The sequence below is a fragment of the Equus quagga genome, chromosome 12 (assembly GCF_021613505.1).
Source record: "Equus quagga isolate Etosha38 chromosome 12, UCLA_HA_Equagga_1.0, whole genome shotgun sequence".
Classification (NCBI taxonomy): Eukaryota; Metazoa; Chordata; class Mammalia; order Perissodactyla; family Equidae; genus Equus; species Equus quagga.
The window spans coordinates 9,181,296-9,194,104 of record NC_060278.1 but is presented as its reverse complement, the minus strand read 5'-3'; the positions used below and the strand labels follow the sequence as shown (position 1 = coordinate 9,194,104).

The 12,809-nt window shown below is 43.3% G+C and overlaps 1 protein-coding gene across 1 annotated transcript in view; it reads left to right on the top strand.

Annotated features, from left to right (window-relative positions):
• The window catches only part of GAD2 (glutamate decarboxylase 2), a 79,964-nt gene that overhangs the window by 16,760 nt on the left and 50,395 nt on the right, over positions 1-12,809 (top strand). Inside the window, exon 8 of the mRNA XM_046679764.1 lies at positions 6,781-6,860. Within this exon, the coding sequence (XP_046535720.1) occupies positions 6,781-6,860 (80 nt within the window). The remainder of the gene's footprint in view (positions 1-6,780; positions 6,861-12,809) is intronic.

Below are 12,809 nucleotides of genomic sequence, written 5' to 3'. Positions count from 1 at the left end.
AAAGAAAGAAAGAAAGAAAGAAAGAAAGAAAGAAAGAAAGAAAGAAAGAAATGAATAGTGACCCAGGCAGCTTGGAAAAAGACAGCTCTCATCTAATGTTTCCCATTAGACAGAAACTTAGCCTGACAGAACTTTCAGTGAGAGAAATTGTGAGCTAAATTCAGTTTACCTTTAGCACCTCTGCTCGCCTCTGCACACCTCCCTCTTTTTCATTTCAGGGCCCTCAGCAACTCTAGGTTATTTTTTATCTACCCAATCCCTTCAAAACCCACTCTCAGGAAAGGACCTGAGAGCCATGTAAATTGTAAAACCTAAGTATTGCCTCTCCTGGGGGTATTTATATTGCAGTAGGAGACAAAGGAATGGGGCAGTCAGGCACTGGTGCAGCCACTGGGCAGTGAGAGGCTTTCTTTATGCCTTCCTTCATTCACTCAGTGCTGCCGTGGTGTACCAAGCATAACCTCAGGCACTGGGGAGACAGCAGTGAGCAGAACAGACCCAGTGCCTGCTGTTAAGGAGCATGCATTGGACTGGGGAAGAAGGGAAGGACAAGGAGGGGATGACCACCCTTCCCAGTGCCCCTGAGAACACATTCCGCATTGGGTGACTGACTCTCGCTTGCTCCAAGTGCCAGGTCAGGAGTGACTGGACGGATTATTTTTCTTCAGGTTAGTGGACAAAGCCCATAAGCTCTGGAATTGACTAGAGATGATGGCAGGTCCTCTTCTGCCACCTCCACCTCCACCTCCCAGGGCAGACCTCAGATTGGCTACTTCGTTTCTTCCTCATCTATAAAATGGAGATTGCAATACCTAGTTCACACGGTTCTTGGGAGGATGAAGAAAGATAATACATGTCAAGGGTAGAGCACAGTGCCTGGCCTTCGCTAAGCACTCCATGAATGGCAGCAACATTGCTATTAGAACCAGCCACGCACTGGTGTCCCACCTGGGGAAAGATCTGGGTCCACCCAAGAGGCAAGATGGAGGCGGCACGGAGAGTGGTGAGTCTGGGGGCAAATTATTTCCCTAAAATGGATGTGCCCCCTCTCCCAGAATACCAGAGCAATACTCAAGGATTCACAACCCTGAGAGACTTTAGATCCTCTCTTGTTACTTGTGTGTTTTTGAGGGTTGCCTACATACAGATGGCAAGTGTTTATTTTAAGGCATAAGGTAAATTGACATGAATTTTGTTTGAGGATTTCAAACTTCTGCTCAAGGTAACCAGGGAGACCTGAGGGTGCTATCAGATCAGGTTGCAGAATGGGAGAATAAGAAGGGCCACAACTTTGTGAGGACCCATTGAGAGCGGGGCAATCCGTAGGCATTTCACACACTACACCCACACTTCTCACACCAACTCCGCCAGAGAGGAATTCGTCGTTGCAACTGAGCAAACAATGGCTCGGAATGACAGAGTAACTTTGCCTAAATAAAGCCAGGTATCAAACGGTCTCAAACCTCTTGCCATTACACATTTCGTTTCACTCTTCTCAGGATCCTAAAATCATAGAAATATGATTTTACTTTCCACTGAGTGATCACTGTGGCTGAATATATGCTCAGTACTGATGTTCAAATTAATCACCAAATATCTTTTCATGTCAACTTAATCCTGGCACACACCATTCCTTTCTTTTAACATTTACTGAGGGCACAAACTCACAATGCGGTGATTTTAAACTATAGAACTGAGTGTGAGTAATAGCAGCTTCACAGAATTGCCTTGTGTGCAGATCCATATCACCTCGGAATCACATGGAGGCTCTAAGAATGTGGTTGGATGATCCCCACCCCTCCAAATCATAATAATTAGATCAATGCTCCCACCGTCCCTAATGCTCTCAGTCTCATGCCTTCTTACTTTGGATAATCTTACCCTGCTTAAACACAGAAAGCCTGAGTACAAGCACAGTACAAGCTTCTTTGTATCAGATGTTTTAGAAAGCAGAATGCTCTTTTAGGCCATTTGATGGGTAGAATCAGGAGCAAGGACTCCCAGTCTCTCCAAGGCAGGTGTAGCTATCATGTTCCTCCAATCTCAGGATGTAGAGAGGGCAAACCAGTGGGTGTGTGGGAGAGGTGTGGAGAAGGAGGAAGACAACGGGAAGACTATTGGTCCTGCAGTCACTGACAGGGGGGTGGACCAAGGCATGGGGAGGAGTGAAAGAAGCAGATTCCAGCTCATTCATAGGTTGGGCTTTGAGATCTACTTTTTGGGGATCCTTGATGTGTAATGACCCCCAGTGACCTCTGTTTAATGTTCCTCCACACACACTCCATTCACTCTACCCACAAAGGGGAGGAGTGTTGGTACAAAAAGATCGAGGCCAAGGACAATTGATAGACCTTAGAGCTAGAAGATAGAGCTTTTGATTTAATAATAGATAGAAGGGTTAAGAGCTAAGATTTCCAACCTAGTGTGTCCTTTTTCTTTATTTGAAGTCTGGGTTGCTTCTTCCTTCCCCTAAGCAGCTGTTCTGGCTAGAAGGGCCTACAACTGCTTCTTGCTTGGGAAGGATCCCAGCTGAGGCCTTCTGGGGTAGGTGCCAAGAAGGTCTCTGGACGTGCTTATAGAACAGGCATTTGATTAGAGACATTGGCATCCATTTAGTCCACCATCCTTCATCCCCAGTCACCAAAGCCACACCTCAACATTGGGATTTGTGGCCAGAGTTTATGGCAATAAATAGTGAACATTTTCCTGGACTTGTTCTCTGAGCATACAGTCAAATTCAACAAATACTTGTTAACTGTATACTACAACAAAGTGTTTGCCCTTATGCAGCCTATGTTCTAGTAAGGGACAGACAGTAAAATAATAAATATTTACTCTGATATCATGTGGTGACAAGAGAGAGGGACGGTCGTGGGCTATTTTACAAGATGGTCATAAAAGGTCTCTCTGGAGGTGATATATAGCAGAGACCTACCTTGAACAAGGGAGGGAGCCATCTAAATATCTGCAGGATGGTTTTCCAAGAAATGGAACAGCAAGCACAGAGGCCCAGAGGCAAGATCAAGTTAAGCAAGCTCACAGAAGATGAGGAAGACTGCTACCACCAGATAGAGAGAGGAGGGGAGGAAGGAGACAAGGTGAGAGAGGTAGCTGGGGACTGAGGGCTGTCTTAATCATCTCTGTGTCCCCTGAGCCAGCAGAGGCTTTCCCTGAAACCCTGTGGTCCTCTAGGGAGTTGACTGTAAGTTTCAGTTAAATATCTGGATGTGACCAACAATAGCTTGAAAGAATTAATGCAGCTTTCCACACTGCTTATCTAAATCGTAGTAGAGGCAGAGAAACAGACATGTCAAGAGACTGAAGTGGCTGGTCCCAGAGCTTTCTACCATTCTCCTTACTCTCCCACCATCCCTAAAGGCAGGTAAGATTGATCGTCCCCATTTAAGAAGGAAGGCGCTGCCATGCACCCTCCAGACATGTGGCTGGATGGAATGGCGGAGCTCATGCCCCTGGCCCAGCCTGTGGGCTCTCTTTCTCACGCATTCTTACTCTGGATACTCTCATCCCACTCCAACCCAGAAAGCCTGCTTATTTTTTCAATTACAATTAGTTTATGTCTATAAAATCCCACACTTATTTGCACGTATTTTAAATGTCAGCGGAATCATGTAGCCTGTATCTAGATTACTTATGATTTTTTTAAAAGATAGAGAAATTAATCTTCCATCAACCTTGAATTTTTAATTTAGTATAAAATAAAAATCATATGGGTTCTAATATCTATTACCCTTGAATAGAAGTATGTTTTGGTTCTAAATAAGCACTAGATTCTATCAGGAGTCTATTGTTATTTTTCTAAAATCAGGGTGGGGGAGGTAAGTGGGCTGTTCGTTAGCTCATTCCCCAGCTATTCTGTTGATGAACATCTGGCTACAAGAGTCTTGATGATTTGGGGACACATCTGAATCCTTGTAGCTTCCAATGTTTTTTCATAGTTTCGCCTTCTGAAGCCACCCAGAGCAGTCTATTGCTCTACTCCCGCTTTAACACAGCCCTTCAGATATGAAGGCCACCCATGCCATGTGTCCTTCATGCCCTCTGCTCATGACCAAGCATCCTCTGGGCTCTCTCTAGACACCTGGTTTCCAGGCTCCTCAGCATCCAGGAGGTTTCTGTTCAGATGCTGCTCTGCTCTGATTCATCAACAAATGGTTCCATGAAACATGGTGCCAAGGATTAAAAACGATTCTCCAAGTGTTGTCTCACCAGCAGAGAGACATGCCATTTAAGCTTTCTTTACTTTTTCTTCCTCATTAGGTAGTGCCTTTTTTTTCTCTCTAGTTCCTTCCTCTCCATGGGTCCCTTGCTATTTCTGGATAGCATTTAGCTATTTCCCTCCTCCTTTTCCTGAAAATAATAAACAGATGCAGTGTTTGGTACCTAATTTTCTTTTTCATGCCTCACATCACCTTTGTTCCCCATCTTGAAGCTTTCTATTTGGGCATGTGTTTTTCTTTAAATATGTGGCCTTTGGAACGGTGATCAATTATCCTAGGTAATTGCTCCTCATTTGAGATTCCCTATTCTTTCTCATTAAAGACCAGACAAGACTACTTCCTCTCATTGACCAGGTGCGCCAGATCTCTTACTTATCCCCAATTTGCCATTCGGCAGTTTAGTGCTTACGAGCTTGTTCACTGAGGGGCCTAATTTGAGTAGCTTGTGCTTGCTCAGTGGGGCAGCTGGCTCCTCTGTTCTGTGCCCTCCTGGCAGTGACAAAATTAGCACCATTTTCCCGAGCTCCTCCCCTTCGAGGTGGCCCAGGGATCTGCTAACTATGCAAGAGAGAACGCTTTTTTTTGGTGGGGGAATCATGCATCTTTCCAAACCCAATTAAGCTTTCTCTCCCAGTTTCCAGGTATCTTGGTAAGGATTGTCCACTTTGTCTTTCTGAGCTTGTAAAATGAGTCTAATGGCTCTTTCTCATTACTTCTTAGCTACACTGGGCTTTTTAAATGCCTCTAGTCAGTGCCTCATTTACTGGTTTACATTATTTGCTGCTGTTATAAATATAATTCCTTCTGGCTTATGAGACACACTCCTAAAAATATGTGTTAACAGTTCCTATGCTGCCTATTTAAGATTTCAGATGAGTCAAAAGTGGGCATTCAAAAAGAGGTACTCTCTGGAAGCGTAACTTAAAATTCCAGTCAGCAACCCTTTGGAGATGTAAATTGAGGAAGCGGCTCTCTCTTTGGACAGCTTAATGATCTGTAGTTAATAGTAAGAGGCTGCTGGGCAGATGCAGGACAGCTGGGCTTAGGTTAGCCTTTCCCAGCTCTCCAAATTGCACAGTGATTACAGCCATTGAGATTCAGAATCCTACCCAGAATCAATAACCAAAAGCACAAACAAGGATTTAGCAGTAGCTTGTGAGTGTGGGCTTTTTCCACATGCTGTTCTGCCCAAGCCAGGCCCTGACACCTCCTGAGCCCACCCCAGGATGGGCAATCACCCGCACAACAAATAGCCCCTCCAGCAAGTCTGGGAGGGAGTGCTGGATTTAAGGCCAATTTCTCCTCCTACTTGAATGCACACAGTTTCACTGAACTTGAGAGAAACTGAGTGTAATCTCTTGGAAGCAGAATATAAATCTGAGAGCCATACAATACATAGCTGCTGGAGGCAGTTGATGTGTTCTTACGCCTTATATGTGAAATTGGCTTGGATTACTGTGTGTTGGGGTAGCAGGTCCATTTACAATTTTTAGTCTTGTTATCTTCACTCAAAAGCCCAAGTGAATTCAAAACAACAACAGAAACAAACAATCCTATTTAAAAATGGGAAAGGACTTGTATAGACATTTCTCCAAAGAAGACATACAAATGACCAATAAACACACGAAAAGATGCTCAATATCGCTAATCATTAGGGAAATAAAAGCAAAACCATAATGGGGTATCACCCCACACCCGTTAGAATGACTATTATCAAAAAACAGAAAATAAAAACTGTTGACAGGGATGTGGAGAAATTAGAGCCCTTGTGCACTGCTGGTGGGAATTTAAAATGGTGCAGCTGCTATGGAAACAGTATGGCAATTCTTCAAAAATAGAATTACCATATGATCCAGCAGTTCCACTTCTGGGTATAAACCCAAAAGAATTCAAAGCAGGGCTCAAAGAGATGTTTGTGCACCCATGTTCATAGCCAAAAAGTGGAAGAATCCAAGTATCCATTGGTGGATGAATGGAAAAACAAAATGTGGTGTATATATACCATGAATATGATTCAGCATTTAAAAGGAAGGAAATTCTAACGCATGCTACAACCTGGATGAAACTTGAGCATCTTATGCTCAGTAAATAAGCCAGTCACAAAAGGATAAATACTGTATGATTCCACTTATATGAGGTACCCAGAGTAGTCAAATCCATAAAGGTAGAAAGTAGAATGGTGGTCGTCAGGGGCTGGTGAGAGAGGAATGGGGAGACGTTGTTTAATGGGTACAGAGTTTCAGATTTGCAAGATGAAAAGAGTTCTGGAGATGGATATAGTGATGGTTGCACAACAGTGTGAATGGACTTAAGGCCGCTGAATCATATACTTGAAAATGGTTAAGATAGTAAGTTCTATGTTATGTGTATTTCATCACGATCAAAAAAATAAATAAAATCCCAAGTGAATGATACCATCTTCTTTCAGCAATCCAGGCTTTGGAGGGACAGGTTAGAAATAAAAGGAGAAAACAATAAAACAGCTGAGGGTGTGGATCCTGACTTTACGTACAACTAATTACAAATATGCTTTTTCTCACAGAGTCATTTTTCTCTCAAGAAGGGAGCTGCAGCCTTGGGGATTGGAACAGACAGCGTGGTTCTGATTAGATGTGATGAGAGGTAAGCACGAATCTGCAACCCTTTTTGGTTAGTGACTTGCAAATTCCACACACCTACCTTTTAGTCCCAAAACAGGGATGACTGTTGGGCAGCAACCCTACCTCCATCCTGGCCACTGCCATTCTCCATTTCTCTTTCACATGGCCTCTTGCTTGGAGTCCTGGGACCTTGCTCCTCAATGCCATGAGCCTTTCCCATTCTTTGAATCAGAACCTTTGTTAAATCAATCAAAAAATTCTGCACCAAGAAGGTGCAGAAGGATATTCATCACCTGGGCACTTAAGCAACAACCAGCATTCGAGCGCTGATTTATGGAGGTGTCATCATTCTAGGCACCATGGATTATGTGAACTTGATGGAGTGATTACAGCAGGGGCGACAGGAGGTAAATAATGCTCCAGCAACTCATCAGCTTTGTGCTGGATCCAAAGAGCTCTCTTAGGGAAAATCCCTGTCTTAATTGGCACCCAAACCTCCTAGGTACTCTGGAAATGGGTGTAAGAGAGATTAAAAGGCATTTACAGAATATCTGTGGACATTTTCTCTAGCCTATTGCCCTGGAACCTATAAAAAATTAAATTCAGTCTTTAAGGAATTGAATAAGAAATTTCGCTATATTAAAAGGAAGCCACTCACGTAACCATCTCTTTATTCATATGTACTTATTAGGTAGACATTTTTGATTGCCCAGCATGTCATGAGGCTCTGGAAAAGCATAAGGTCAAGGTGGGGAGATGTGGTAGCATCAGAAGGAGACAGATCCATGGCTGCCTTGCATGGCACAGAGGACATATTCTATCCATGGGTAGTTTGGAAGGCTTCATGCGGCAGGAGGGCCTTAAGCTGGATTTTTAAAGTTAGGGATGACTTGGATGGGTGGAGGGGAAAGTGGGAGCAATTCCAGGAGACCAAATACTACAAGCAAAGCCACAGAAATAGGAATGAGCTTTCGGGGCTCAAGGAGCTGGGCCTGACCAGAGGCGTTGCGGGGAGGGGACAGCCATGGCAGATTCCATTGGCCACCGGGGATTTTGCAAGCTCAGAATCCAAACTGATGAATAAGCATGTCTCCCTCTGGGAGGTAAAATTACAAGGGCTTGTCACTTTCTTCTTCACACTTTATACGTTGCCTGATTTTGTTTAATTGTTTACAATGAACATATTCATTTTACAATTAAAACCACGTGGTTTTACTTTTTCTTTTGGGGGGAAAAATGCTTAACTCAGCCTTTGAGCTTGATAGGTTTGGAAACAGGATAACTTGCAGGCATTTTTATCCAAGAAGGCATGAATGAAACCACCCTTCAGGGAGCAAGGAAGAGGAGAGATTTGGGTAGTGATGCCAGGTGAGAGGCTCCGGCATGAGGCGGGTGTGAAATGACAGAGGACTGGAGTGAGGGGGACACCTTTTGAAAAAGAATCTGCCTTATATTTTTAAGGCTACCAGTGTTTGTCACTATCAGGTACTTAAGAATTGAGATTTGAGAAGAAAACTGGCACACAAAAAATATTACTAGCTGGGGGTGAAGGTTTAGATGACTTTAAATTTTTCTTAATCTTTAGCCAAACTGTTATATGTAAGGAGCCCAGAATTCAGGGAAGAATCACCTAGACAGGCCCTCTCTCCCTAACCAGCTTAGTTAGCAGGTGTTCCTTGAGTTGAACCCCAGTGGCTGATAGATGAGCTGGGAGAATGAACGGAGGGGGCCCTTGACTCCACTCCTTATGGCATCAGTATTGCTGCTTCCGCTCCTATGAAAACCAAGTAGTGACAGTGGGAGTGGCCACAGGATGCGTCCACCAGGCCAGCCAGCCAGCCAGGTACTCATGGGAGCCAAAGCCTGACCTGAGGACAAGTGACTTTCTGGAAGCAGCATCATGCCCCAAAGAGAGGTGCAGGCCGGTAAGAAGGAAGAACAAGAAGGAAAAGCAAAAGAGTTGCAGGGAAAGGGACCCCAGACAGGGCTGCCAGGACAGAGGCCAAAAGGTGCCTGTCCTTCACCCATAGCAGAGAAAGGAGCAGAAAGTCGAGAATGCTGGAAAACCACAGGGGTCTAAAACCAGTGACTGGCCAGGTGGCCTCAGATTTTAAAGTCAAAGAATTTTATTTCAACAATTTTAGAAGCCCTGAGAAAAACTAGAAGACAATGCTAAAAATTATTGGTGTTTCAGAAAATACCTCACTGTCCACTGCCCCTCCATCGGCATATGCGCCCATTGGGAGGGTACAGAGGGAAGGAGGCCATCAGGCAGCTAAGGCTGGGGGGGCTTTTTCTCCTTCTGCTCATGAGCCTTGTGGGATGGGGAGAGAGGAAGAGGAAGACGACAGAAAAAAGGAAAGAGAAAAAAGATAACAAAAGATGTGAGAAATAAGGCTCAGGAGAAAGAAATTTGTGGTGGAAATGTGACGTGAAGCAAGGAGGAGGGGCATACTGGATGGAAATATAGGTGGGAGCAGGAACCACGACAGTTGGTTGAGCTTGATAGGTTTGGAAACAGGATAAAAAGGGATAAATGATCATTTTTACTTTCTAAAAAGCAATACATGCTTACTTTAAAAAAAATAATAGAAAATAACATGGAAAATCATAGTTCCACCAACCAAAGATCATTACTAATACCACACTAGTGTCTAAAAATCTCTTTTTAAGCATTAAGCTGTGTTCTTTTTTTCTTCTTTTTTTAATTTATATATTTGTGATCATGTTTCTTTTTCTAACTAGACATGCAACATAAATGTTTTTCCATATTATTACAAACAAAAACACACTTCACTACATAGTATTTGAGGAGTGACGATGTCAGAAAGCACGTTAGTATTTGGAGGAGCTGGCTCTGGAGCTGGACTGTTGGCAATCAGGCCTCAGCTCCAGCACCAGCTCAGCAAATGGCTCTCTGTGCCTCCGGTTCTTTACTGGAAAAAAGGACAAATAATGGCATCTGCTTCATAGGGTTGTTCTGAAGATTAAATGTGTTGGCAAACGTAAAATGCTAAAAATGACACCTAGAACAGAGCAAGCACAAACATCAGCCCTCTCCTGCACGCTTCCCTGTTTGGGTGTTGCTGTTATAAATAACCTTTCCATCCTTCAGTGAACATTCTGATGTGCCCAGGGCTTCTCCATTTACGATTATTTCTTAGTATAATTGCGAACACACTATATGAACATTCTTAAGGAAGGTGATACATCAGGCCAAATTGCCTTTCCAAAGGTTTCATCAATTTATTTTCCTAGCAGTATTGTATGAGAGCATGTTAAAAAAGAAAAAATTAAAGCTGTATTGTAGTTATGCATAGTCTTTAATTCTATGTTGACAATTCACATCATCTGTGTAGCATGAGTTTAAGACTGAGAGCCTGGCCTAGACAGCTTAAGTGAAATTGAAGTGTTTGGGGTCAGGAGCCAAGCAGAAGGGCTTAGACAGTCGTTTGTAGCCCCCATTGCAGTCAGAATCAGTGAAAACACTCTTGGCAGCCATTTTGTTTTTATTACTACGTCCTTGTGAAAGTCAGATGTGCAGTTCAGAAAATCACTGAGGCGGACGGGGTGGGTATCTGCATTCTTGTTCCTCCAATGTGCTTTGCAAAGTTCATCCAGGCTTTGCAAAACATGAACCTGGACCTCCTTTCTGAGGCTTTCATTTTTTACAGTTACTCTCTCCAACTCTGCACACAGTCCATCAGTGCTGGAGTGACAGGTTTTATCTGGTCTGCAGACAGTTGACTTAGTAGAAAGCTCACAGTTGAAGGCAACATCCTAGTGAAGGAGAACCGTCTATGCTTTTCTAACAACAAGCCCAAAGCCACATGTGGAAGAAGATTCCACGAGATCGGGTCCCGTAATTAACAATCACAGGGCTCAGTTCAGTGACCATTCAGAGTGAAATGTGGCTCTCAATTAAAATGAAGAAAGAGAAACGAAGAGTAAATCTTCATTTGTTTGGAATACGTTCTCTCAGAGTTGAAAATCAAAAAGCATTTTAATTTTGTTATATATACACTAATAAGTAAAACAAGATAAAGTAATGGAAAACTCAGTTCACCATGGCTTACACTTTAATGGAAGTATTATAACTGAAAAGAGTATTCTATTTTGTAAAAATTAATTATTAAATTCAAAAGACGAAAATGTGGGGCCGGCCAGGTGGTGTAGTGGTTAAGTTCATGTGCTCCGCTTCAGTGGCCCAGGGTTCGCAAGTTTGGATCCCAGGCACAGACCACGCTGTGGCAGCATCTCATGTGAAAGAGAGGAAGATTGGCACAGATGTTAACTCTGCAGCAGTCTTCCTCACAAAAAAAGCAGTAAAATAAAAAATAAATAAAGAGGGAAATATGTGAAATGAATCCTTGATTTTATAAGTTCTAGTTTAAGAGCTCCCTTTCCTTGTTAGCAACAAGTTGAATATTCACAGTGATGAGGTTAATGAATTTTACTTGTGTTGTTGGGTCTCACATTTGCAAAATTTAAATTAGTGGAATCTAAATTAATTATGCATTAACATGTCTAAGGATAGAGAAGAAAAGTCTGAGCTAATATCTAAAGGAAAATAAATATTTGTGAAAGAAAACTGAGGGATATTTCAGAATTGGATTAGGCCACTGAACAAAAGGATTTTTCCCAAAGTTTCAGGCAGGCGAGGATGGAAAACTTCTCTTCTGCGGATGATAATTTGGGAGAATACAAAATTCTGTAAGATGGAAGAGGGTGCCCTGTGAGCTACTTCTTTTGGCGGTAGGCAGTGGCCTTGGTTGGAAACACAGTGGTGGACAAGGTGGACATAGTCACAGATGCTGCAAAACTTAGTCTGGTGTGCAGAAGGCAGGCTGAAACACACAGAGGCCATGGCATGTTCTAAGCCATGGATGTGAGAGAAGTTGGCTTGTTCAAGGAACTGAGAAGAATTTCTGGATGGAAGTGGTCAGAATGTCCTTGTCATAAAGCACCTTATGAGCCATACTGAGCTGTTTGGATTTTAGGCTGAAGACATGGGACATCACTGAAGGGTTTTGAGCAGGAGAGCCACATTGTATTTTTATGTTAGAAAGATCATTTTAAATGCAGAGTGAAGTGTAGGTTCGAGGCTGGCAGTCAGTGGCTATGGTAGTAATGTGACTAGGAGATGATGAATGGTAGGCTGAGCAATGGAGACGGAGTGCTGGAATTAATAGAAATTATTGATTGATTGGTGTACAGGTTGAGAGAAGAGTCAAGGATGAATGCCAGGCTTCTGGCTTGCCAGCTAAGTCCGTGAGATGCTATTCTCTAAGATAAGGAACTGTGGCTGAAGTGAAAAGCTCAGATTTGGAGATGTTGAGTTCAATGAGCTTATGAGACATCCAAGTGAGGGTGTCAGGTAGGCAATTGGAAATAGGAGCCTGGAGCTCGGAAGGTATACAACGGATGCCATGTAGAGTGGGCCTAGGAAAAGACTCTGAGGAGCATCCACATTTCAGGGACAGGCAGAGTCAGAGGAGCCTACAATGGAGATTGAGAAGGAGCAGCCAGAGTTGTTGGAGGAGAACGAGGAACTGTGCCATGAGGGCCATGAGAGTGTTTCTAGAAGGAGCGGTTAACAGTATCAGATGCTACCAATAGATGAAATGAGGTCGACAACCACCCATCATTTACTTACAAGGAAGGGGCTGGTGAGTTTGAGAAGAGAGGTTTCAATGGAGCAGTGAGGGCCGGAGGCAATTCGCAGTGAGTTGAAGGGTGAGTGGGAGAAGAGGAAAGAAAACAAATACAGGCAGCATTTCCAGAGGTTGAGCCCCAGAGGGGAGGGGGGAGGGGAGGAGTCAGGCAAATACAGGTGGAAGCTGGAGGGGGCATTGAGTCCAGGATGGTTTTTGGTCTTATTTCTTCTCAACTGTGAGGTGAAGGACCTCCTAGAGAGGAAATGTGAATTATATGCAAAAAAGAAAGGATAAAATAGATAGCAGAGGTTTCA